The sequence below is a fragment of the Bubalus bubalis genome, chromosome 3, assembly GCF_019923935.1.
Source record: "Bubalus bubalis isolate 160015118507 breed Murrah chromosome 3, NDDB_SH_1, whole genome shotgun sequence".
Lineage (NCBI taxonomy): Eukaryota > Metazoa > Chordata > Mammalia > Artiodactyla > Bovidae > Bubalus > Bubalus bubalis.
This window is the reverse complement of record NC_059159.1, coordinates 35741852-35767984: the sequence shown is the minus strand read 5'-3', so window position 1 is coordinate 35767984 and position 26133 is coordinate 35741852. Positions and strand designations below refer to the sequence as shown.

Sequence of the window (26133 nt, the reverse complement as noted above, 5' to 3'; positions counted from 1 at the left end):
GAGAAAATTAGATGTCTAGAGAAAAGTGACTTAGAAATGAATTGGATCCATGATAGAACTCTCAACTACAACAGTGTTTAAAGGACTGGCAGGGAATTCCCTGATGGTCCAGTGGTTAGGACTCTGCACTTCCACCGCAGGGGACACCAGTTACTTATTTTTTGGGCTGCACCGCACAGCATGTGGGATCTTAGTTCCCAGACCAAGGATCAAACTTGTGTCCCCTGCATTTCTGCATTGTAAGCACGATATCTTAACCACTGGACGACCAGGGAAGTCTTAAGGAGGCACCAGTTAAATCCCTGGTCCAAGAATTAAGATGCTATGTGCCATGCAGTGCAGCCAAAAATTACAAAATAAAAAAGTAAATGAAGGGCTGGCAAAAGAAGAGGTGCGTTCAAGAGTGCCTGAGACAGAACATCAGTAACTAAGATGGCAGAAATGCTAAAGTGATTAGACTATCAGCATTGATTCTGATGGGGCTTCCCAGGTGGCACTAGTGGTAAAGAGCCTGCCTGCTAATGCAGGAGACTTTAGAGATACAGGTTCGATCCCTGGGTTGGGAAGATCCCCTGGAGGAGGAAATGGCAACCCATTCCAGTATTCTTGCCAGGAGAATCCCCATGGACAGAGGAGCCTGATCGGCTACAGTTCCTAGGTCACAAAGAGTCGGACATGGCTGAGTGACCTAGCACACAGCGCAGTGATTCTGATAAGGAGTGCTGCTGCTGCTGCTAAGTTGCTTCAGTCATGTCTGACTCTTTGCGACCCCATAGACGGCAGCCCACCAGTCTTCCCCATCCCTGGGATTCTCCAGGCAAGATCACTGGAGTGGGTTCTGATAAGGAGTAGAGCGGGAGAATCAGAGAAATTAAATTATCAGGAGGGCTGGCTGTCAGACTAAAAAGTTTGGTTTTGGATCCTGAAGCCACAGGAGTGTCAGAATTTTGTTTTGGAAATGGCACCATCATAACTTCCAAGCATCTGGCAGCATCAGTCCTCTCAGATTTGACTTGTACTCTTTTTCATCTCCTCCTATCATTGTCCAGAATGGCCAAGGATGAGAGTTGGAAAACAGGGGACAGCATTTCAGAAGGGGGATGGCATGTGCAAAAGGCCTAGAGGGGAGAGTACAGTGCATCTGAGAGTACAGTGCATCCAGTCTCCACGAACTGTCTTAAAGAGGACACAAGGCTGGAATAATGTTTCAGATGATGGAGGTTTGGGCCAGAGCCTGGAGGGACTGGCAAGAGGTTTGGACTTTGTGCTAAGAGCAGTGGGAACGGTGACTGGATTTTCAGCAGACTTGCCTTTAGGTGATATTATTTTAGCTGGACTATACAAGATGTGCAAGACGTGTCAACAGAATGCCACAGGCTGCCTTAGGATTTTTTTTTTTTTTTTTTTTTTGCTACACCATGTAGTATGTGGGATCTTAGTTCCTAGCCAGGGATTGAACCCGCTGCCCCTGCAGTGGAAGCATGGAGTCTTAACCATGGACCACCAGGGAAGTCCTGCCTTAGAACTTCTAAATACTTAGAGAGTTTGGGAGGAAGATAGAAAGATGGATAGATTGATAGATAGCTAGAGAGATACGAAAAATGGGGATTAAATGAAAGTTTACAGATTGAATGTTGAGACTTGCCCCAGACTCCCTCTTCACCCAACTCTGTGTACAATCAGATTTATACCCTCCAGGCAGGAGTTTGGAAGCATCTCTTCTGGGAAATCTGAGCAGACAAGGAAAAAGACCTAAGGGTTCTGACATTAGGGGTTCCTCAAGGAAATGGCCTCATGAATCACCCTATAGTAAAAGTTCGAAGTCCACATGCCTCTCTACCTCCTATACAGACACAATCACAGTTGCTGATCAGTACCTCATTGTATAGATCTTAAATATGAGCAGACAGCTGAGGATTACCAGACATTTGAGGAAAGTCTTTAAAAGAAAGACAAAGGCTAAACAAACAGAGAAAGAAAAAAAAAAGCATAGAGGAAATAAAGACTATGAAAGAAGGAAAACACTATTTTAAAAACCTATGAATATTCTCAGACAAGAAAAGAACATTTATCCATGAAACAAAAACAGAACATTCTTAAAATGCAGAGAACAAAAGAGAGCTCTTAGAAATTAGAAACATAAAAGCAAAAATAAAAACTCAATAGGAGGCATGTAATATATGGCATGATAAATATAATTAACACTACTGTGTGTTACATATAGAGCTTCCCTGGAGGCTCAGTGGTAAAGATTCTACCTGCCAATGCAGAAGACTTGAGTTTGATCCCTTGGTGGGGAAGATTCCCTGGAGAAGGAAGTGGCAACCCACTCCAGTATTCTTGCTTGGAGAATGCCATGAACAGAGGAGCCTGGTGGGCTATAGTCCATAGAGTCGCAAAGAATCGGACACAACTGAAGTGACATAGCGCAGTACAGCACTTCAACTCTCTAGACACCATACAATCTGTTTCTTACAATTTACACATTTATGTCACCTGCTTATCCTTGTCCAGTGTCTAAATCATGACCATTTAACCAATGGTTATTCCACAGAAGGAATAATAAGTCACCATTGAAAGTGACGATGTGTTTAATAGCATGGGAAGATGTTTCTGGTTTATTGTTAAATGAAAAATGTTTGCAAAGGAGTATGATCCAGTAAAACCACACACACTTAACTAGTTATATGTATGTTTATATGTATACATATACATTGAAAAAAGTCTAAGGAATTGATACCAAAAGGTTAAGAGTAATGATGTAAGTAAGGCTATGGATTCTATTTTTATCAGTTCAGTTCAGTCACTCAGTCGTGTCCAACTCTTTGCAACCCCATGGACTCCAGCAAGCCCGGCCTCCCTGTCCATTACCAACTCCCGGAGTTTACTCAAACTCATGTCCATTAAGTTGGTGATGCCATCCAACCATCTCATCCTCTGTTATCCCCTTCTCTTCCCGCCTTCAATCTTTCCCAGCATCAGGTCTTTTCCAATGAGTTAGTTCTTCATATCAGGTGGCCAAAGTATTGGAGTTTCAGCTTAAGCATCAGTCCTTCCAATGAATATTCAGAACTGATTTCCTTCAGGATGGACTGGTTGGATCTCCTTGCTGTCCAAGGGACTCTCAAGAGTCTTCTCCAACACCACAGTTCAAAAGCATCAATTCTTAGATGCTCAGCGTTCTTTATGGTCCAACTCTCACATCCATACATGACTACTGGAAAAACCATAGCTTTGACTAGATGGACCTTTGTTGGCAAAGTAATGTCTCTGCTTTTTAATATGCTGTCTAGGTTGGTCATAACTTTTCTTCCAAGGGGCAAGCGTCTTTTAATTTCAAGGCTGTGGTCACCATCTGCAGTGATTCTGGAGCCCCCCAAAATAAAGTCTTTCACTGTTTCCACTGTTTCCCCATCTATTTGCCATGAAGTGATGGGACCAGATGCCATGACGTTAGTTTTCTGAATGTTGAGTTTTAAGCCAACTTTTTCACTCTCCTCTTTCACTTTCATCAAGAGGCTCTTTAGTTCTTCTTCACTTTCTGCCATAAGGGTGGTGTCATCTGCATATCTGAGGTTATTGATATTTCTCCTGGCAATCTTGATTCCAGCTTGTGCTTCATCCAGCCCAGCATTTCTCATGATGTATTCTGCATATAAGTTAAATGAGCAGGGTGACAATATGCAGCCTTGACGCGCCCCTTTCCCACATTTGAAACCAGTCTGTTGTTCCATGTCCAGTTCTAACTGTTGCTTCTTGACTTGCATACAGGTTTCTCAAGAAGCAGGTCAGGTGGTCTGTTAGTCCCATCTCTTTCAGAATTTCCCACAGTTTATTGTGATCCACACAGTCAAAGATTTTGGCATAGTCGATAAAGCAGAAATAGATGTTTTTCTGGAACTCTCTTGCTTTTTCGATGATCCAGTGGATGTTGGCAATTTGATCTCTGGTTCCTCTGCCTTTTCTAAAACCAGCTTGAACATCTGGAAGTTCACGGTTCATGTACTGTTGAAGCCTGGCTTGGAGAATTTTGAGCATTCCTTTGCTAGCATGTGAGATGAGTGCAATTGTACAGTAGTTTGAACATTCTTTGGCATTGACTTTCTTTGGGATGACCACTGCTGAGTTTTCCAAATTTGCTGGCATATTGAGTGCAGCACTTTCACAGCATCATCTTTTAGGATTTGAAATAGCTCAACTGGAATTCCATCACCTCCACTAGCTTTGTTCATAGTGATGCTTCCCAAGGCCCACTTGACTTCGCATTCCAGGATGTCTGGCTCTAAGTGAGTGATCACACCATCATGATTATACTTACTTACAAAAAAGTAAGTATACAAAACTATACTTTTTTTGTATGGTTATTCTGTGTATTCTTGCCACCTATTCTTAATATCTTCTGTTTCTGTTGGGTCCATACCATTTCTGTCCTTTATTGTACCCATCTTTGCATGAAAAGTTCCCTTGGTATTTCTAATTTTCTTGAAGAGATCTCTAGTCTTTCCCATTCTATTGTTTTCCTCTACTGCTTTGCATTGATCACTGAGGAAGCCTTTCTTATCTCTTCTCGCTATTCTTTGGAACTCTGCATTCAAATGGGTATATCTTTCTTTTTCTCCTTTGCCTTTTGCTTCTCTATTTTTATATGTCCCTTCAAACTTCTCTACAACAAACCTGCATGACTTGTAATAAAATAGCATGAAAGTGGGAAATGAGTCTGTTTGCCTTCTTGTCTCCATGGGTCCTAAAGGTTTATTTTAGTTCTACTAAACTGAAAATAAAGACTTTGTGACTTTTGAAAAAGAAAAAGCACTCCCTAGCTGCGTGGATTTTTTTTAAAGTTGGGGCAAGTGGTCCTTCCTGCTGCTGCTGCTAAGTCGCTTCAGTCGTGTCCGACTCTGTGCAACCCCATAGACAGCAGCCCACCAGGCTCCCCCATCCCTGGGATTCTCCAGGCAAGAACACTGGAGTGGGTTGCCATTTCCTTCTCCAATGCATGAAAGTGAAAAGTGAAAGTGAAGTTGCTCAGTCATGTCCGACTATTAGCGACCCCATGGACTGCAGCCCACCAGGCTCCTCCATCCATGGGATTTTCCAGGCAAGAGTGCTGGAGTTGGGTGCCATTGCCTGCTCCAGTGGTCCTTCCTAGTGTCCCTGAAATGCGGCCACCAGGTGGCAGCCTGCTCCATCTATTGAGTTGGTGGGCCTGGCTCAGTCTTAAATTCCATAAGTCCAGGCCAGATGTGGCAGGCCTTTGTCCAGATCCCAAACCTGACCAACAAGCCTGATGCGCAAGCTGATTGATCCCTTCCCTTCTTTTTCTATATACCACAGGCCAGAGTCAGTACTCCGGTCTATTGAGGGTAAAAGTCATCTTGTTGTTTAGTCATTGAGTTGTGTCCGACTCTTTTGTGAACCCATGGACTGTAGAATGCTAGGCTCCTCTGTCCATGAGATTTCCCAGGCAAGAATGCTAGAGTGGGTGGCCACTTCCTCTTCCAGGGAATCTTCCCCACCCAGGGATTGAACATGCTCTCCTGCATTGGCAGGCGAGTTCTTTACCACTGAGCCATCAGGGAAGACCAGAAATCATCTTAGGCCCACTTTTACCCCCAGGAGCAACATCCACTGACCAGAATGCTGAGGAAGGGGAGCTGAAGCTTATAGAATCCTCAATTCTTCTACCCAACACCACATCAACATACAGGAGGAATTCTCATTTATTTTTCACGCTTAACAAGGAGGTGGGAAGGCCTGCCTCTTCCTCACTTCTGCTCTTTCTATCTGGGAATATTCACCTCTGACCCTCCTTCCCTTCCTTCAGGGAGGCTTTGGTCAGTGGAGACAGTCTCTAAGGAGTGTTCAGTTTGTGGGGATGGAGAAGCTGAAACAGCGATCCCCCAGGGGTGGCATCACTTTCCTGCCAACTCCCTCATCGCCTCTCCTTCAAAGCGAAAGCAGTGCCAGCCCTCAGCTTCTGTCAGATCTTGGGCTCCAAGGGCCTTGTACAAGTCCATAGCCCTCTTGTTCCAGTCCAGGACTGCCAGGCGTAACTGGGAGCAGCCCTTATCCAAAGCCACCTGTGAGAGAAGACACTGCTCACTTTCCTGGGGTCAAAAAGGAAAAGACTTTCTCACCCTCCATTCAACCCAGGTGCCTCCCATACAGCTTGGCTTTGCCAGGGCCCAACTCCTAGTGCCATCCCTCTCCTCACCTCAGCCACTTTTTTGATTATTTTGGAACCAATCCCTTGACCTGATGTGGGGAGAAAAAAACAAGGATTGTTTGAGTTGAAGAGGTACTCCTCTTCAGGTCATAAGCTAGGATTAAGAGACATGGTCCCTTTATGGGTTGCTTTTCTCCCATCTTGCCCTCTTCCCAGTACCTCGATATTCTGGCTTCACATAGATGTCTTCTAGATAAATATTTCGTCCCTTCCATGTGCTGTAGCTGAAGTAATACAGGCCATAGCCCACCACACAGGGCCCTGCGAGAGAAAAAAAGAAGGATCAGGCCTCTGGGCACCTGGGGGAGAGACCTTTGAGGCTGATTGGAGAGGGCACCTCTAAAGTCGGGGTATTCTTACCCTGTGGCTCCCCTGGTGCAGAAAGAATCTCTGCCACCAAACAGTGATAGAAAGGAGTCTCTCCAAAGCCATCTGCTCTCAGGGCTGCAGAGATCGGGTTTGGGATAAAGAGATAGAGAAAGAAGGATTGGGTGTGTGCCCAGCCTGTAGTTATTGCCTGGGGAGCCCATCCTTCATTTCCTCCCCAGCTTCCGTCAGGACTCGAGTTGGGTCCCTACCTTCTTCACTGATCTTCACTTGGTCTGAGAGTTTCTCGTACTCAGCGAGTTCCTACAGCGCGGGGGCAGAGGCTAGATGAAGGCAGGAGGGCCTCGCTGCTCCCTCAGCAAGACCTCAGGGCGCGCTCCTCCCTCTGCTCCCACTTCCTCTTCCTCCACGCCCCCCACCCCAGCCACTCTGACGCCCCTCTTTGGACCCTGGTTTCCAGCCAGCAGCCCTCACCCGAATCAGCCTCAGGATATTTCCACAATCTCCCTCCTTGGCTTCTCGGATCATCACGAAAGCCATCCTGTTCCCCAACGTCAGAGACCGAAGTCCAGGATCCCCACTTCCGTTCTGCTGAAAGGGGAGACGAGCAATTCGGACCCTTTAAGGGGCCTACAAATTCCGATCCCCGAAAGCCCCGGGAATGGCGGGGAGCGAGGCGGTGGGGGCTCCGGGGGCTGGGAAGCTGAAGCCCGATTCTGGCTACTGCGGAGAGAGAGGTAGGACGAAGTGGTCCTCACTGTCTGGGCGCCCCTAATTTCGGCCCCAGCCAGCGCGCACCTGCCAGCCAATCAGCTTGCAGAACGGGTATGTCCCCACCCCCGTCCCCCGTCCCCCCTCCCCCGACTCTGCCCGACCCTGGCCGAGTCTCGTGACCGCGCCCGTGGGCAGGGGTCAAGGCTGTACTGCAGAGGCTTTCTCGTCCGAGTTATCTGGGTGTTCCAGCCTGCAGTGGAGAAACCCCACGGCTCCAAAGTTACCTCTTTGTTTAACTGAAGAGTGCAGTGATTATCTGCTCTTCCCTTCGCTCAAATTCACCCATTCCAGCCCACCCAGACTCCAGATTCGGGGTGAGCCCCAAGACCTCCAGCCCTTTCCTACTGGCTCAAAGTGTGACTTCTTCTGGGGGCATTTATATTTTTAAATGGGTGAGGGAGAGAGGGATGAATTTCTGTTGGTTAGGCGTTGTGATAAACGGATAAGAAGATAACGGGGTGGGAGGCAGAACTCCTAGTATCCACTGAATCACACTCGGAAACAATCCCTCCCTAGAAGGCAAGCCTCAGAGGCCTGGGAAAACACCGAGGGAGGAGCTCAGAGCAGATACCAGGCTTTGAATCTGCATTATCTCCATTCACCCTCCTTCACATTAACCCCAGAAAGTAGCTATTATTTTTCACATTTTGCAGACAGGACACTTAAGCACACTGGTGGGGTGACTCACCCACAGCCAGCCAGCTGGTGTTGGGATTCCATGTCTCAGCTCTAGACCTTATAGAAGATGCTACTTGGGTAGCCCGGCAGGATTGTTTCTAGATCTCGTGTTTGTCATCAAGGCAGCCTCTGCAGGTAGGCTTGGAGGACCCAGGAAGGAGAGTGCAAGTGAGGTGTCCTCTCCCAGCTCATAAACTTGCCCAGCAATGGGGGAGGGTAGTGGAGAAATTCTGTCCCTCACTCCATTTGTCCTCAGAGGGGCCAGAGGGTCAGTGGCCCTGTCTCCTGCCTCCCTTCTTCCCCCAGGGCAACCTTTAACCCTCCAACAACAATGTGGAAGGCTGCCTTCCCCCACGCATTTGCCCCGGAGTCATTGGAGGCTAAAAGAGGACCGCAGCTGATTATGGTGAGCAGAGGTCCACTGGCCATTTGGCACGGGCTACTGCTGCTGCTGTTGCTACCACTTCCAAGCCACGGAGGACCGGCCCTGAGACCTCCTCTCCCCAGCCAGGTGCAGGAGTGGGACAGGGTGCTATGCCCTGCATGTGTTTCAGTGAGCTACGCTGGGGCTTTGCCCTCTTCTTTGCTTTCCTCCTCTGGCCTGGTAGCAATGCCTCTCCCTCCATCTGTCTCTGGCATGTCCTTATTTCGGCTTACTTTTTCTTCAACAGACAGCTGAAGACTCTCCTGCTCTGCACCTCAGCAATGGTCCTGGACAAGAACCTGTTACCATTATGACCTTTAACCTCACCAAGATCACAAAGTATGAGATGGACCTAATTCTTTGACCTAGTCTCCTGACATCACCCTCTCTCCATCAGCTCTTCTTTTTTTGCTTTATTTAATTGAAGTATAGTTGATTTACAGTGTTGCATTTCTGGGGTACAGCAAAGTGATTCAATTATATATATTTATAAAACGTGATATATATATATTCTTTTTCAGGTTCTTTTGTATTATGGCTTATTATAAGATATTGAATATAGTTTCCTGTGTTATGCAGTATGATTTGTCAACTATCTATTTTATATATAATAGCTTGTATCTGTTAATCCCACACTCCTAATTTATCCCCCCACCTTTCGCTCTTTGGTAGCTGTGAATTTGTTTTCTATGACCGTGACTTGGTTTTGCAAATAAGTTCATTTGTATCAGTTTTTAAATTCCACATGTAAGTGATAGCATATGGTGTTTATCTTTCTGTCTGATTTACTTCATTTAGTATGATAATCTCTAGGTCCGTCCAGGTTGCATTGTTTCATTCTTTTTATGGCTGAATAATATTCCATTGTGTGTGTGTGTATACCATGTACATATATATATATATGTACGTGCATGTATATATATACCATGTCTTCTTTATCCATTCCTCTGTTGATGGACCTTTAGGTTGCTTCCAAGTCCTGGCTATTGTAAACAGTGCATCAGTCCCTCTCTTTTCCTTGTCTCTCTGTCCTCTACCTGAACTCCTCCTCCCTCAACCTCAAGTCTATGCTCAAAGCGCACGCCCCCTACACAGTCCTTCCTTTCATGTCCTTCCAGAATCTCCTCCTCTTTTGAGTTTCGGACTTGGGATCCAGAGGGAGTCATTTTTTATGGTGATACCAACCCAAAGAATGACTGGTTTATGCTGGGGCTTCGGGATGGCAGGCCTGAAATCCAGCTTCATAATCACTGGGCTCAGCTTACAGTGAGTGCTGGACCCCGGCTGGACGATGGGAGGTGGCACCAGGTAAGCCAGATTTGGTCCTGAGGGAGGCATATCTTGAGCTGGTCTGAGGGAAGGAATGGAACCAAGTCATTAGGCATCCCTCTGCCATTGTCACCACATTGAATCCACACAGGAGCCCTATGAAGTGGCTATTCTTGTCCGCATTTTTTTCAGAAGGGAGTTCTGAGGCTTAGTCAGTTTGTAAGTGACAGGTCCAGAGTGAGCTGGGAGTACCAGCTCACCCTTCAAGTACATATTCTTTCTGCCAGACTAGACTGCCTCTCTTAGGTTCCAGGTTTGGTTTGGTTTGGTTTTGGTTGATGATTGTTCAGCAGTTAGTTGTGATTTGGGATAATCGTGATAGGAAGTGAGCTTGAGTCCTTCCACTCTGCCATCTTCAGTATGGCATATTCTAGATCACCTCTGAATAAAGCGGTAGAGGCAGGCTCCAGGGACCTCTGATTCCTCTTCTCATTTTCTTCTCACAGATGGAAGTGAAGATCCATGGGGATTCCTTGCTACTTAGGGTGGATGGGGTGGAGGTGCTGCGTCTGAGACAGGTCTTTGGACAACAGGCCAACAATTCCCAGCTCATCATGAGGATTGCACTGGGAGGACTGTTGTTCCCTGCCTCCGACCTCCGATTGCCGGTAACTGCATCCCAGGGTCAGGAACCGTGACCAAAGCTGATAAAGCATTGCTGGCTGGGTGGCCATAGGGATCTGCATCTACACATTTCAAGGAGAGGGGATGGGGTGAGAGATGCATGGGGGAGGGCAAATGCTTGGGTCTTAGAGGGGAATAAACAGGGTGGGGAGGCTGAGACTGGGGCTCAGATATCCTGATTCCAACATTCTCTGCATCTTCCCTCCCGCCATGGGCTCCAGCTGGTCCCTGCCCTGGATGCCTGCCTGCGCCAGGATGACTGGCTGGACCAACAGGCCCAGACCTCGGCATCTGTCCCCACTAGTGTCAGAAGCTGTGCTGTAGAGTCTCAATCTGGAATATTCTTCCCTCCAGGGACTGGTGCAGAATTTGGTCTCCAAGGTAAAGGCTATTTTTCCCTCCATGACCAGCTCTGTGTCTATCTCCCTCCACCACTAGCCCCTTCTCTCCATGAATCCCTAACCTTAAGACCTCAAGAGGATCGTTTCTCCCCCCAGAAATTCCTCGGCCTCATGCAGAGCCCTGGGCTTTCTCCTTGGACCTGGCACTCCAGCTGGCAGCAGGTTCAGGCCGCCTCCTTGCTCTTGGGACGCCAGAAAACCCTTCTTGGCTCAGCATCCACCTCCAAGATCAAGTAAGGCGGGGGATGCTGCCTGTACTCAGTGGAGCCTAGGAGCAATGGGAGAAAAGGAAATTCCAAAATGTCAACAGTATGAAGGCTTCGGGAGGTTGGGGGGGGCATGGTTTGCAGAGACACATATTAAAGCTGCCCACAGCAAGCAAATGACCTTTACTTAAATTATATATTTTCTTGGGGGTGGGTATGGTTTTATAGAAGGCCAAGACAAGACAGCTGAGGCAGGACTGAGGTGGTGGGAATGGCCAGAGATGGATAGACTGGATAGACATAGATAGTGTGGCCGAGAGGAAGAATCCAGGCAGCCAGGGATGGGGCTACGAGGAGTGGATGCAGTTCGTTCTTCCCTCCCCCACTTATGTCCCTTCCCACACACTCTGCAGAAAGTGGTGCTGTCTTCTGGGTTGGGACCAGGGCTGGATCTGCCCCTCGTCTTGGGGCTCCCTCTTCAGCTGAACTTGACTGTGTCCGGGGTGGTTTTGAGCCAGGGGGCAAAGAAGGAGATCCTTGCTCTGCCTCCCACGGGCCCTGGCTCCCTCCTTGATCTCTGGGTCCAGCCGCAGGGGCGTCTCTTCCTAGGGGCTTTGCCAGGTAAGAACGAGCAATGGTGAAGATTCTCAGCACACCATGGGAAACGGCTAAGGGCAGGGGGAGAAGCGGCAAGGGGCACATTTTTAGGGGAAGGAAACCTCTGGGAGGGAAGAGAAGAGAGAGAATAAGGGGGTAGTGGGAGGAAGTGCTTTCAAATATTTAAGTTGGAGAACTGAAAAAGTGGGGAGGAGCTTCTGGATCCAGGTTCCCCCACCCTCAGTGTCCCCTCCATGCTCCCTCTCTCTAGGAGAGGCCACTTCTGCCTCCTTTTGCTTGGATGGCCTTTGGGCACAAGGCCAGAGTCTGGACATGGACCGGGCCCAGAGCAGAAGCCTGAACATCTGGACTCACAGCTGTCCCCAGAACCCAGGCAATGGCAGTGACACCACCCATTAAATCCCCACCTAAGAACCTCCTTTGAATGTTACTCCTTCATTTATTCAGCAAATGCTTAAGGTGTGTCTGCAATGTGCCAGGCACTGTGCTGAGCACTGAGTCATACTAAGGAGCCAAACTAACCCTGCTTCCTGTCCTCTTGGTGCTGTGGTCCCCTGGGGGAGGCAGGCATCCATCAAAGACTAACAAGTGAGTAGATAATTGGAAACTCTGATAAGTACCGTAAAGGAGCAGTCAGAGAACTGAGAAAGCTCAAGGGCCAGTGGCCTTGACCTACACTAGGGATCAAGGAGGGCTTCCTGAGCAAATGATGACTTCTTAGGCTGAGACCCCAGTAACAGCACCACAGACACACACCCAAATACCAGTCACCTTCTGGGAGCCAGGAGCCCACCTCCCTCTCCAGCAGCAGCTGCCTTGGAACTTGAGCTTTGTTGCTCTGAGGCTGGTTCCCAGAAATCAGGAGGGAAGGGAAGACATGGGATTTTTCTTGTCCTTTAGTCAGGCCACTGCTGTCCCAGACAGGAGCAGCAGGGGGCGTGACTGGGTCACAGAGAGATGGTGGCCTTCTGGGACAAGGGGTGGAGGCAGCAGGGAGAAAGAAAAAGGGGTTGGGGGGCGGGGTTCGAGCAGAGGGAGAAAGACGCCTCTATCTCTCCTCGTCTCGGCCCACTAGCTTCGTTCCCAGAAGAATTTGTCTTTACTCCATTAAACAAGAACTGGCTTGTGCTGGTCCCACCTGGAAAGAACAGACAGATTCAGGAGTATCTCTGCCTTCAAAGAATATATGGAGACCTAGCCCTCAGCCCCCAGACCCCTGGAGATTCCTGGTGCCCCATCTCCTCCTTGGGGTACTCTCCTGCCTCAGTCCCCAGCTCCCCGGGAAACTTCATTCCCATCCACCATCTCCAGATCCCATGGGGATCTCAGTGTCCCAGCTTCCTAGGTTACGAGGATCTGCCTACCAGTAACCCAGGCAACAGGGTGAGTCACTCATTGGACCTGCTGTTCCTCTTCTACAAGGATTAGCCAGGACCTGAGTGACCCCAGTGTAAGAAAGCTTCCAGAGAGTCTCTGGGTTGGAAGACACATCCTAGGTCCCTCCTTGAACCCTTACGGTCTGAAGTTTGCAAGGTCTACACTGTCTCCATCCAGTCAGAGTGTTTTACAGGAATGTACTCAGCATGGCCAGGGAGTCCAGATTCAACTCTGGTCCCTGGGCAGTGTTCAAGGTCAGCCTGGGCCACTGGGATAAGTCCATTCAACTGATATTTATAGAGCACCTATTGTGTACCAGGCACTGTTCTAGACCCTGAGAATGCCTTGATGAAAAGGGTAGTCATGAGGACCTCCCTGGTGGTCCAGTTAAAACTCTGTGCTCCCAAAGCAGAGGGCATGGGTTCAATCCCTAGTCAGAGAACTAGAGCCCACATACCACAGCTGAAGGTCCTGTGCACTGCGAGGAAGATCCCGCATGCCTTGATGAAGACTGAAGATCCTGCATGCTGCAAATGAGACCCCCAAAAAAAAGAAGAGAGAGAGGGGATGGTCAGACAACCCATAAACCGAAACAAATAAGCAAGGTCATTTCAGGTAGTGATTATCTCAATAAAGAGAGTAAAATCCTGTAGTCAATCAGAGGTGGTAGGGGAGAGGCAGCATTAGCCAAGTGGTCAGGGAAGGTCTTTCTGAGGCAGTGTCACTTCAGCAGAGACCTGAATAATGAAACCAGTCCTGTGGGGTGCCTCAGGTATGAGCAAGCCAGTAGGGGCAAGAGGCAAAAGGGCCTGAACACGCCTGGGTCCCCACCAAAGGGGTTGTTCTGAGTGGCAACTTCTTGGCCCCGGGTCCCTGAGGAATCTCCTGAGGGTTGGTTTTTCTCTCCTCCCTCCATCCCATCCTGTCCAGGACACTGTGCCCTCAACCTCTCTTTCTTCAGCCTGCCCTAGATTCCAAGATTCCTGATTACCATCCAGAGCTGTCTACACTCTTTCATTAAGACTGATTCTGCTTTGACACAGACTCTGCCAGGCTCCCACCAAGGGCACCTACAGTGCCAGTCCAGTGTCCCTGCCTCTCTCGCACCCCTAAAAACCTTTCTGGAGCTTGGCAGCATATGGTGTAGCCTCCAGACCTATGCCATCCACTCACTCCACCATGTGTGTTACCTCTCTCCCCTTCTGTCTTTCCTTCTCTCTCTCTTTTTCTTTCAACTAACATTTATTGGCCCCTGACAGTATGCCAAGGGGCTTCCCTGGTGGCTCAGCAGTAAAGAATCTGCCTATAATGCAAGAGACTTGGGTTCAATTCCTGGGTTTGGAAGATTACCTGGAGAAGGAAATACCCACTCCAGTATTCTTGCCTGGGAAATCCCATGGACAGAGGAGCCTGACGGGCTACAGTCCGTGGTGTCACAAGAGAGTTGGACACGACTTAGTGACTACACACAAACACACACACGACAGTATGCCAAACACTGAGTTAGGCAGTCTACAGGGACTCCAAAAATAAATAAGACTTGGTCCTGGCCTGGAGAGTAGTGGTCTGGGGAGAGAAACCCGACATGTAAAATGCTTTCATAGGGATCTCCTAGGAAGTGCGAGGAACTCGAACAAATGACTAGTCCTCTTTACTTTCAGTTTCCCCATCTGCAAAATGGGCAGGTTACCCTACTCAGGGTTGCTGGGAGGGTTTGATGGAATCACATAGGTTGGATGTGTGGCATATAGAAAGTGTTTCACGTACCAGAGGTGTTGCTTTTGTTGATGTCATTACCTTTGTGTATAATTCTTGAAATGTAAGTCTCAGCCTTCTGGGTACGGAATATAAGGAAGGGTGTGTGATGTGACTGAACTGGGGGCAGGCTGAGATGGAATGAGGGCAGACTGGGGAGGCTCCTTGTGCCATGGCGGGAGAGGCCTTGTATGTCCTCCTGGGGAGTTGGAGCTTGATATGGTTAGCAGAGGAACTTCTGTGTCTCTTTCCTGTTTGTTTGTTTGATTGTGATAAAATACACATAACAAAATTTGCCATCTTAAATGTTTTGTTTTGCCTCACCACATAGCTTGTAGAACGTTAGTTCCCTGATCAGAGATCAAACCTGTCTTAACCATTGAACCACCATGGAAGTCTCCCATCCTAACCTTTTTTTTTTTTTTAAGATTTATTATTTATTTATTTTGGGTTGTGCTGAGTCTTCGATGTAGCAGGGGCTTTCTCTAGTTCTAGCAAGCAGGAGCTTCTCCTTAGTTCCAATGCACAGGCTTCTCATTGTGCTGGTTTCTCTTGTTTCAGAGTTCGGGCTCTATTTGTGTGGGCTTCAGTAGTTTCTATGCAGGGGCTTAGCTGCCCCAGAGCATGTAGGATCTTCCTGGAGTAGGGATCAAACCTATGTCCCCTGTATTAGCAGGCAGACTCTTAACCACTGGGCCACCAGGGAAGCCCCCATCTTAACCATTTCTAAGTGTCCTGTTTAGTGACAATAGACTTCACAGTGTGTGGAACCATGAGCTCCAGAACTCTTCTTGTAAAACCGAAACTCTGTACCCACTAAATAATAACTCCCTGCTCCCCTCCCCCTTTCCTTGTTCTTGTCTTTACAAAGACCCGTCTTGTTGGGAACCCAAACAGCTGAGTCCCTGGGATTTGATTGAGAGGTGGAAGGAAATCACTGGGCACAGACCTCAGGACAGGCTCTGGGTGTGGGTGAGGGGAGATGGGAGCTCTTAATCCCTTCCTCCTTTCTGGAGGTGCTGGAGGAAGGCCTGAGTTCCAGGGAGAGGCTGGAGGTTGTAACGGCTCTTTGCCCCCACACCCTTCCTCGGCTTGTTGCCCTGTGAACACTAGTGCTGCATGGTGTCGGGGGTTCTTCCCCCCCAACTCCCAACCCTCCTCATGTTGACCCTCACCTTGACGAGCAGGTGTGGAAGGGAGCAACATTATCTAAACATATAGAAGATACTCGTTCTTTCTTTTTCAAGTGACCTTGGGGTTCAGGCAGGGCAGAGACTGAACCAACAGTCTTGAAGCCACCCCTGGGCCTGTTTGCCAAGCTGTGTGTGTTGAGGGTAAGATCCAGGCTCATCTCTCTAGATTGAGGCTGGCCCATTACTCTGCTCCCTATCTGATGAATGGGACTTCCCTGTTGATCAGAAGATAATGAATCTGCCTGCAATGCTGGAGACCCAGGTTTGATCCTTTGGTTAGGAAGATCCCCTCAAGAAGGGAATGGCAACCTACTCCAGTATTCTTGCCTGGAGAATTCCATGGACAGAGGAGCCTGGCAGGCTATGGGGTCGCAAAGAGTCAGACATGACTGAGTGAATAACACTTTCAGAACTGTCTGATGAAGGAAAAGGCAAGTTGGTTCACCAGGGCTTCACATAGAAAGAGCTATTCCATGTTTAAGCCTAGTTCAGCAACCAAGGGGCTTCCCTGGTAGCTCAGTGGTAAAGTATCTTGTTGCAATGCAGCAAACTTGGGTTCAATTGCTGAGTCGGGAAAATACCTTGGAGGAGGAAATGGCAACCCACTCTGGTATTCTTGCCTGGAGAATCCCATGGACAGAGGAGCCTGGTGGGCTACAGTCCATGGGGTCGAAAAGAGTCGGATATGACTAAGCACGCATGAAGGGCGGGGCAGCAACTAGGCTTTATCTTGGGTAGCTCTGTGGGTTGCTTGGATATGGGGGATATATACAAAGTGTAAGACAGGGACTTTCTTGGTGATCTAGCAGCTAAGAATTCATGCTCCCAATGCAGAGGGCCTGGGTTTGGTCCCTGCTCAGGGAACTGGATCCCACATGCTGCAACTAAGAGTTCACAGGCCCCAACTCAGGATCCCAGATGTGGCAACTAAAGATCCTGCATTCTGCAACTCAGACCCGGCGTAGCCAAATAAATACTGAAATAGAACAAAAACAAGGTCTAAAGCAAAGGCCTGTTTTGAAAGAACTTACAGCCTGGTTGCAAAGATAAAATAGAAGAGTTTTCAGCACAGTTGAAGACAAAAACCTAGGCAACTAGCCATGATTGCTCTCTCTGTCACCTCCATTGCTCACGACAGATCCTGAACTTCTGTCTCCACTTGTAAAGCTGCTGGCTTGGGCCAGGCTGTCCATATTTCCCACCTGGACTGCTACAAAGCCTTGCTCTCTGGTGTCCTTGCTTCTCACACAGTGGCCATGGTGATTTTCATTACATTTAACTGTGTCGATTCCCTGCTTAAAATCCTAGAATTGTTGCTGTGATGGTTGGATTAAAATTCAAACTGCTCCCTTTGGCTTACAAGGACCCTTACGATTTGGCCTCTGCCAATCTCTCAGATCTCTTGCTGTCCCAGTCTTGCCTTTTTCCCTCACGGGAGCCCAGCCTTTGCACTCACCCCTTCCTCCTCCTAGAATGCTCTTCCCCTACAGTTCCCCATAGCTTCTTTGCATTACTTTGGGTCATTAAAAGTTACCTTTTCAGTAAGACCTTCCCTGAACACTCAGGCACTCTCTGGCACATCACACTTTTACTTTTACACGTCTTACTTTTTTTTCTGCATAATATTAACTATTTAATTTTAAATTTTAATTTAATTAATGTATTTATTTACTCTTGGCTGTGCTGGGTCTTCGCTGCTGTGCGCGCTTCTCTCTAGTTGTGGTGAGCTGGAGTTACTCTTCGTCGCAATATGCAGGCTTCTCATTGTGGTGGCTTCTCTTCTTATGGAGCGCGGGCTCTAGGGCATGCGAGCTTCAGTAGATGCGGCATATAGGCTCAGTCACTGTGGCTCTCGGGCTCTAGAGCACGGGCTTGATAGTTGTGGTACATGGGCTTAGTAGCTCCTTGGCATGTGGGATCTTCCAAGACCAGGGATCAAACCCATGTCTCCTGCAGTGGCAGGCGGATTCTTTACCCCTGAACCACCAGGGAAGCCCTGTTTAAAATTGTTATTGAAAATACTTATTTTATTCCTGCTCTAAAAGGGTGAACATCTTTTAGGTATTGCCGCACTGCTGATTTTTTTTTAAATGAATTTTTACTGGAGTATAGTTGATTTACCATGTTGCGTTAGTTTCTGCTGTACAACAAAGTGAATCAGTTACACTCTTTTTTAGATTCTTTTCCCATATAGATCATTACAGAATACTGAATTCCCTGTGCTTTACAGTAGGCCCTTTTTAGCTATCTATTCTATATATAGTAGTGTGTGCATGTCAATCCCAATCTCTCAGTTTTTCCCTTGTCCCCCCAACATTTAATTTGTTTGTTTTTACTGTTTATTAGAACGGGAGCCCCAGGAGCATAGGGACAAGAACAGCGCCTGGCTCTAAACAAATGCTCATTAGATACACATTGAACGAATGAATGGGAGTTGGGGCTGGACTGTGAAGAGTGGGCAGTCTTCCAGGACTCGGAAAGAAAATGGACAAAGGTATAACGTCAGGAGTAAGCACAGCTTGTCCCAGGAATGGCCAGCTCAGCTTCAGCGGAGGGCTAGTTGGAGCCTAGAGGCAAAGAAAGTTGGGGGCACAGACTGGGTCTAGATTGTGATGCACCCTGAAAGTTAGACTAGGGATCAGAACTGCATCCTGCAAGGTCACAGGAATCCATTTGAAGCCCTTTGAGCTGAGGGGTGGCCTAATTAAAACTGTCTTTTGAGAAAATTAATCCAGAGTCTGCTGCAGAAGGGATTGAAGTAAGACCAGCTGCCTAATTTGTAGGACCCAGTGCAAAATGAAAATGTGGAATCCCTTATTCTAAAAGGGGAAAGGACTTCCCTGGTGGTCCAGTGGCTAAGACACTACACTCATTGTGCAGGGGGCCTGGCTTCCATCCCTCGTCAGGGAATCAGATCCCACATGCCACAAGTGTAGGTCCCACATGCCGCCTCCAAGGGCCTCCTGATAAGAATCCCAAGTGCCACACCTGAGACCCGGCACAGGCAACTAAATAAATACTTTCGAAAAAAGGCTGGAAAAAACTGGTGTTCCATTTAGTAAACTGGAGAATTCCATAGACAGAGGAGCTTGGCAGGCTATAGTCCATGGGGTTGCAAAGAGTCAGACATGACTGAGCCACTAACACTTTAACTTTTCACAAGGTACTAAAATATAAAATGCTTTCCTTTCTTCCACGATTCTTCTCATGACTTTTCATGGTGTTTTTAATTTATTTAATGTTATTTTAAATAAAGAAAATAGCACTTTTTAACCTTCAGCTTACTGATGACTGAAAGGAAAACAGAATTGTGAGTTGCCCCAATTTTCCCTCTCTGTCATCATTGGCAGCAGAAGTGGTTGGCTACAGCAGTGAATTAATGTGACTGGGAATGGATATGGTAGGATGCCTCCCATCATCCATGTCTCCTAGAAGACCATTGCCTTCTTTCTGGATTCAGAGCAAGTTCTGTTTCAAACGGAACAGTAGCCTCTCAGCTGTCAGCCCCTACACTTATTCAGGTGTAGACATGACATGCTTATCTTGTACTCACTTTTTTTGAGTCTCGCTGAACTCCCATGCATGGTGGGTCCATCAGAGTTCTCTGCTCTTTGTAACCCCATGGACTACACATGGAATTCTCCAGGCCAGAATACTGGAGAATAGGGTTGTCTTTCCCTTCTCCAGGGGATCTTCCTAAACCAGGGATTGAACCCAGGTCTGCCACATTGCAGGCAAATGCTTTACCAGTTGAGCCACAAGGGAAGCCCTCTGTGCTCATAGAAAGTAAAGTGAAAGTAAAGTTGCTCAGTCGTGTCCGACTCTTTGCGACCGCATGGACTGTAGCCTACAACGCTCCTCCGTCCATGGGATGTTCCAGGCAAGAGTACTGGAGTGGGTTGCCATTTCCTTCTCCAGAGGATCTTCCCAACCCAGGGATTGAACCTGGGTCTCCTGTATTGTAGGCAGATGCTTTACCATCTCATGGAGCATCCCAAATGGCATGTCAGGCTTGTCTCCTCTACTCACACATATGGTCTATTGTCCCACTGGACAAAGCACAAGTTCAAAAGTAAAATTATTAAGAAATCCAAGATGGTGGCCACAGAGCACAAGACCAAGCACAAGGCAATTCTGAGCCTGGGGCTCTGAAACAGGAGGGAAGGGGGCAGGACATACACTTTAAAAGAACGACATAGCCTAAGGACAGGACATAACTAATGAGAACAAAATAAATCCAAGATGGCTGACTTCCACTAGACTTTGAGCCTCAGAATGAAAGTGTTAGTCTCTCAGTCGACACCAGCTCTTTGTGATCCCATGGATGTAGTCCTCCAGGCTCTAATGTCCATGGAATTCACTAGGCAAGAATACTGGAGTGGGTTGCCATTTCCTTCCTCAAGGGATTGTCCCAACCCAGGGATCGAACCTGGATCTCCTGCATTGCAGTAGGATTCTTTACTGTTGAATTACCAGCAAAGAGCCTCAGTATATGCTCACTGTAACACATCTGCAAGGTAAGTGACACACCCACCAGTGCCATGACCTTTCTGAGGACAACAATCAAAGATTATAAAGTGGGCAGTGGCCCAGTTCCTGGAAATCCCCACCCCTTCCCCTGAAACAGAATAATCCTCCCACTCATTAGCCTATGAAATTGCCCAGCCCACAAAACATCAGTCAGTTCAGTTCAGTTGCTCAGTCATGTCCAATGCTTTGCGACCCCATGGACTGCAGCATGCCAGGCTTCCCTGTCCATCACCAACTCCTGGAGTTTACTCAGACATGTCCATCGAGTCAGTGATGCCATCCAACCATCTCATGCCCTGTCATCCCCTTCTTCTCCTGCCTTCTAATTTTCCCAGCCTCAGGGTCTTTTCAAATGATCAGTTCTTCATATCAGGTGGCCAAAGTATTGGAGTTTCAGCTTCAGCATCAGTCCTTCCAATAAACACTCAGGACTGATCTCCTTTAGGATGGACTGGTTGGATCTCCTTGCAGTCCAAGGGACTCTCAAGAGTCTTCTCCAACATCACAGTTCAAAAGCATCAATTCTTCAGTGCTCAGCTTTCTTTATAGTCCAACTCTCAACATCCATACATGACTACTGGAAAAACCATAGCCTTGACTAGACAGACCTTTTTTGGCAAAGTAATGTCTCTGCTTTTTAATATGCTGTCTAGGTTGGTCATAACTTTTCTTTCAAGGAGCAAGCATCTTTTAATTTCATGGCTGCAGTCACCATCTGCAGTGATTTTGGAGCCCAAGAAAATAAAGTCTCTCACTGTTTGCACTGTTTCCCCATATATTTGCCATGAAGTAGAGATCTCTTCAAGAAAATTAGAGATACCAAGGGAATATTTCATGCAAAGATGACCACAATAAAGGACAGAAATGATATGGACCTAACAGAAGCAGAAGATATTAAGAAGAGGTGGCAAGAATACACAGAAGAACTGTACAAAAAAGATCTTCATGACCAAGATAATCACGATGGTGTGATCACTCATGTAGAGCCAGACATCCTGGAATGTGAAGTCAAGTGGGCCTTAGAAAGCATCACTAGGAACAAAGCTAGTGGAGGTAATGGAATTCCAGTTGAGCTATTTCAAATCCTGAAAGATGATGATGTGAAAGCGCTGCACTCATATGCCAGCAAATTTGGAAAACTCTGCAGTGGCCACAGGACTGGAAAAGGTCAGTTTTCATTCCAATCCCAAAGAAAGGCAATGCTAAAGAATGCTCAAACTACCGCACAATTGCACTCATCTCACACGCTAGTAAAGTAATGCTCGAAATTCTCCAAGCCAGGCTTCAGCAATACGTGAACCGTGAACTTCCAGATGTTCAAGCTGGTTTTAGAAAAGGCAGAGGAACCAGAGATCAAATTGCGATCATCCACTGGATCATCAAAAAAGCAAGAGAGTTCCAGAAAAACATCTATTTCTGCTTTATTGACTATGCCAAAGCCTTTGACTGTGTGGATCACAATAAACTGTGGAAAATTCTTCAAGAGATAGGAATACCAGACCACCTGACCTGCCTCTTGAGACCTGTATGCAGGTCAGGAAGCTACAGTTAGAACTGGACATAGAACAATAGACTGGTTCCAAATCGGGAAAGGAGTAAGTGAAGGCAGTATATTGTCACCCTGCTTATTTAACTTATATACAGAGTACATCATGAGAAATGCTGGGCTGGATGAAGCACAAGCTAGAATCAAGATTGCCGGGAGAAATAATCAATAATCTCAGATATGCAGATGACACCACCCTTATGGCAGAAAGTGAAGAAGAACTAAAGAGCCTCTTGATGAAAGTGAAAGAGAAGAGTGAAAAAGTTGGCTTAAAGCTCAACATTCAGAAAACTAAGATCATGGCATCTGGTCTCATCACTTCATGGCAAATAGATGGGGAAACAGTGGAAACAGTGGCAAGCTATTTTAGGGGGCTCTAAAATCACTGCAGATGGTGACTGCAGCCATGAAATTAAAAGATGCTTACTCCTTGGAAGGAAAGTTATGACCAATATGCTGCTGCTGCTAAGTCACTTCAGTCATGTCCAACTCTGTGTGACCCCATAGACAGCAGCCCACCAGGCTCCCCCGTCCCTGGGATTCTCCAGGCAAGAACACTGGAGTGGGTTGCCATTTCCTTCTCCAATGCATGAAAGTGAAAGTGAAGTCGCTCAGTCGTGTCTGACTCTTCACGACCCCATGGACTGCAGCCTACCAGGCTCCTCCGTCCATGGGATTTTCCAGGCAAGAGTACTGGAGTGGGGTGCCATTGCCTTCTCCGATGACCAACCTAGACAGCATATTAAAAAGCAGAGACATTACTTTGCCAAAAAAGGTCTGTCTAGTCAAGGCTATGGTTTTTCCAGTAGTCATGTATGGATGTGAGAGTTGGACTATAAAGAAAGCTGAGCACTGAAGAATTGATGCTTTTGAACTGTGATGTTGGAGAAGACTCTTGAGAGTCCCTTGGACTGCAAGGAGATCCAACCAGTCCATCCTAAAGGAGAGCAGTCCTGAGTGTTCATTGGAAGGACTGATGCTGAAGCTGAAACTCCAATACTTTGCCACCTGATATGAACGGCTGACTCACTTGAAAAGACCCTGATGCTGGGAAAGATTGAGGGCAGGAGAAGAAGGGGATGACAGAGCATGAGATGGTTGGATGGCATCACTGACTCGATGGACATGTCTGAGTAAACTCCGGGAGTTGGTGATGGACAGGGAAGCCTGGCGTGTTGCAGTCGGTCCATGGGGTCACAAAGAGTCGGACACGACTGAGGGACTGAACTGAACTGATGGGACCGGATTCTATGATCTTAGTTTTCTGAATGCTGAGTTTTAAACCAACTTTTTCACTCTCGTCTTTCACTGTCATCAAAAGCTCTTTAGTTCTTCGCTTTCTGCCATAAGGATGGTGTCATCTGCATATCTGAGGTTACTGATATTTCTCCCGGCAATCTTGATTCCAGCTTGTGCTTCATCCAGCCTGGCATTTTGCATGATGTACTCTACATATAAGTTAAATGAGCAGAGTGACAATATACAGCCTTGATGTACTTCTTTCCCAATTTGGAACCAGTCTGTTGTTTCACGTCCAGTTCTAACTGTTGCTTCTTGACCTGCATACAGATTTCTCAGGAGGCAAGTCAGATGGTCTGATATTCCCATCTGGTTGAGAATTTTCTAGTTTGTTGTGATCCACACAGTCAAAGGCTTTTGCATAGTCAATAAAGCAGAAGCAGATGTTTTTTCTGGAACTCTCTTGCTTTTTCAGTGATCCAACAAGATGTTGGCAATTTGATCTCTGGTTCCCCTGGCCTTCCTCAGTGATCAATGTAAAGAAATGGAGGAAAACAATAAATGGGAAAGACTAGATATCTCTTCAAGAAAATTAGAGATACCCAGGGAACATTTCATGCAAAGATGAGGACAATAAAGGACAGAAATGGTAGGGACCTAACAGAAGCAGAAGATATTAAGAAGAGGTGGCAAGAATACACAGAACAACTATACAAGAAGGATCTTCATGACCCAGATAACCATGATGGTTTGATCACTCACGTAGAGCCAGACATCCTGGAATGCGAAGTCAAGTGGGCCTTGGGAAGCATCACCATGAACAAAGCTAGTGGAGGTGATGGAATTCCACCTGAGCTATTTCAAATCCTAAAAGATGATGCTGTGAAAGTGCTGCACACAATATGCCAGCAAATTTGGAAACTCAGCAGTGGCCACAGGACTGGAAAAGGTCAGTTTTCATTCCAATCCCAAAGAAAGGCAATGCCATAAAACATAGACACCCCATATTTTGGGGCCTCTCACCTCTGAGATGGCCCACACTCTGTGGAGTGTATTTCTTTTTTAATAAATCCATTTATCTATCACTTTATTTCTCACTAAATTCTTTCTGCACTGAGACACAAAGATCTTGATCCTCACTAAGCCCAGACACCAGGTGACTCATTCTAATTAAGACAGTGCGAGTTACACGGCTTCACCTTGTTCGACTGAGCAGATCCTGAGTCCATGAAGCCTGCCCTGACCTGCAGGGGGAAAGTTTGAAGGGGAGGATGCTAGAACAGGAATTGTTGGGGAATAGAGCCAAGAGTGTAAGGTAAGAGTTGAAAAAAGAAGAAAAATCTCTCCAAGCAAAAGTGACAAGATTTGAAGAGACATGAAAAGACAATGAATCTTAACAGGAGGTCTTTAGAGGCCCTTGCACCTCCCTATCAGACTGTGGAAGCCCCGTTGAGAACCTCAACTTTACCTCTCTAGGGCTGGGTTGCACAAGGTCTCTAGCAGGTACTCAATAAATGTTTGTTGACAAATGGGCAAATGAGGAGGGGAATGCAGAAAGCGGTGGGGCAGGGGGTGGGTGGTGGGAGGAGACAAAACACCAAAGCATATGGGGCTCCAGGGCTGGGGTCTCAAGGCAGGGCTGGGGGCTGGGAAAGTGGTGTTGGAAGGGCTTCAGAGGGGTGTGGGAAGGCAGGGAAGCCCCCAGCCTTGGTGAGAACCAGGTGTTGGAAGAAGAGGCTGTGGGACCGGAGAAGGTGTTGGGGACATTGGCAGCATCTCCCTAGAGGGGAATTTCCATCCTGTGGTGGCCTCTATGGGTCTCCTGTTGGCATGTTCTAACCTCCAGCCCCGCTAGTGTAGTATCCTGGCTAGTCTCTTTAATCTATTTTTCTTGATCTCTGGCTCCTTCTCTGTTAGTCTCACATTCTGTCCTGTCTCCAGGATCTTAGTTTCTTTCTAACTCTCTGCCTGGGGCCCCTATCTCAGCATATATCTGCTTTCCTCTCTGTCTGCTGTGTCTCTCCGGAGTTATCTTTCCATTTTGCCCCGACACGCTTTCTATACTCTCCACCCACCCAGATCCCGTCCAGTACCTGCCGTGGGAGTAGGGGAGAGCCTTGGTCCTGAGGAGGCATCAGGGGGCGGGCCCAAGCCCTCTCCAAATTTGCATATGCATGAGGTCGCCCAGGCCAGAGAGAGGAGGTGGGGCTTCTGGGGGCGGGGAAGGGGGCGGGCACCCTCGGAGCCACCGAGTATAAAGACCGCGCGCTGTCGCTAGCCCCGCACTGCTGAAGAGCAGAGCCTCCGCCCGGAGGACCCCTATCCCTGCCTGTCCCCACAACTGCGCGTCCCCACCCCACCCCCGTGGCCGAGCCACCTTTGGTGTGGCGGTCTCCACTCGTCAGAAGAGCCTTGAACAGTCACCCGACTCCTCTCCACAGCCTCTTTGCATCTCGGATTTCGGGGCGGCCCCCTCCCCCACCTCTCCCTGCCTCTTGGCACCCCGATTTTTCTGCGCTTCGCTCGGGTTTTGCAGCCGTCTATTTTTGCATCCCTTTTCGTTTTGCTTCTGAGAGGTCTAGGGGGTGAAGCTGCGTTCGCACCCTTCGCCTTTTTATCCTCCCCTGCTCGGACAACCCCCCTTTTCATTGCAGTGGGGGTGCCTAGGATCTGTTCATCTTACGCCGCGCCGCCAGCACCCCGCAGCGTGTGGCCTTGCGCCCCGGAATTGACAGCGGCTGCATATCTGAGGGGGGGGGGTGTCTCCCTTGGCCCCGCTGCCTTTGCTCCCCGTGCGTTCCGGTGCGTGAGGTGGGCTTCAGCGCGCCGCACCCCGGCTTCTCCATAGTCCCCCGCCCCGCGCGGGACTTGCCCCCCGCCGTCAAG

General features: G+C 47.8%; 2 protein-coding genes across 7 annotated transcripts; one reads left to right on the top strand and one right to left on the bottom strand.

Annotated features, from left to right (window-relative positions):
- Positions 1 to 5702: 5702 nt before the first annotated feature.
- On the bottom strand, positions 5703 to 7327 carry SAT2 (spermidine/spermine N1-acetyltransferase family member 2). Its single transcript, XM_006062868.3, has 6 exons — positions 7028 to 7327; positions 6805 to 6856; positions 6587 to 6670; positions 6386 to 6487; positions 6215 to 6255; positions 5703 to 6080 (listed from the first exon to the last, which is right to left on the bottom strand). The coding sequence occupies exons 1-6, from the start codon at positions 7091 to 7093 to the stop codon at positions 5913 to 5915; spliced, it is 513 nt and encodes a 170-aa protein (XP_006062930.1). The 5' UTR covers positions 7094 to 7327; the 3' UTR covers positions 5703 to 5912.
- Positions 7240 to 12025, top strand: SHBG (sex hormone binding globulin). 6 transcript variants are annotated; one of them, XM_025280661.3, is made up of 10 exons: positions 7240 to 7378; positions 7981 to 8140; positions 8312 to 8516; positions 8677 to 8768; positions 9548 to 9737; positions 10205 to 10366; positions 10604 to 10763; positions 10880 to 11016; positions 11403 to 11610; positions 11858 to 12025. In XM_025280661.3, exons 3-10 carry the CDS (start codon positions 8337 to 8339, stop codon positions 12004 to 12006), a joined length of 1278 nt encoding a protein of 425 aa, XP_025136446.3. In that variant the 5' UTR covers positions 7240 to 7378; positions 7981 to 8140; positions 8312 to 8336; the 3' UTR covers positions 12007 to 12025. The 6 variants fall into 6 exon arrangements, with proteins under 6 accessions (XP_025136446.3, XP_025136447.3, XP_006062928.3 ...); XM_006062864.4 differs by lacking the exon at positions 7240 to 7378 and adding an exon at positions 7426 to 7641; XM_025280662.3 differs by lacking the exon at positions 7981 to 8140.
- The last annotated feature ends 14108 nt before the right edge of the window (positions 12026 to 26133 follow it).

Coding starts and splice junctions, on each gene's coding strand:
- SAT2 (XM_006062868.3), bottom strand. CDS start 7,093: ATGGCTTTCGTGATGATCCGAGAAGCCAAGGAGGGAGATTGTGGAAAT. Junction 6,671..6,804: donor AGTGAAGATCAGTGAAGAAG/GTAGGGACCCAA, acceptor CGATCTCTGCAG/CCCTGAGAGCAGATGGCTTT. Junction 6,081..6,214: donor TAATCAAAAAAGTGGCTGAG/GTGAGGAGAGGG, acceptor CTTCTCTCACAG/GTGGCTTTGGATAAGGGCTG.
- SHBG (XM_025280662.3), top strand. CDS start 8,337: ATGTGGAAGGCTGCCTTCCCCCACGCATTTGCCCCGGAGTCATTGGAG. Junction 8,769..9,547: donor AACCTCACCAAGATCACAAA/GTATGAGATGGA, acceptor ATGTCCTTCCAG/AATCTCCTCCTCTTTTGAGT. Junction 10,764..10,879: donor TGCAGAATTTGGTCTCCAAG/GTAAAGGCTATT, acceptor TTCTCCCCCCAG/AAATTCCTCGGCCTCATGCA.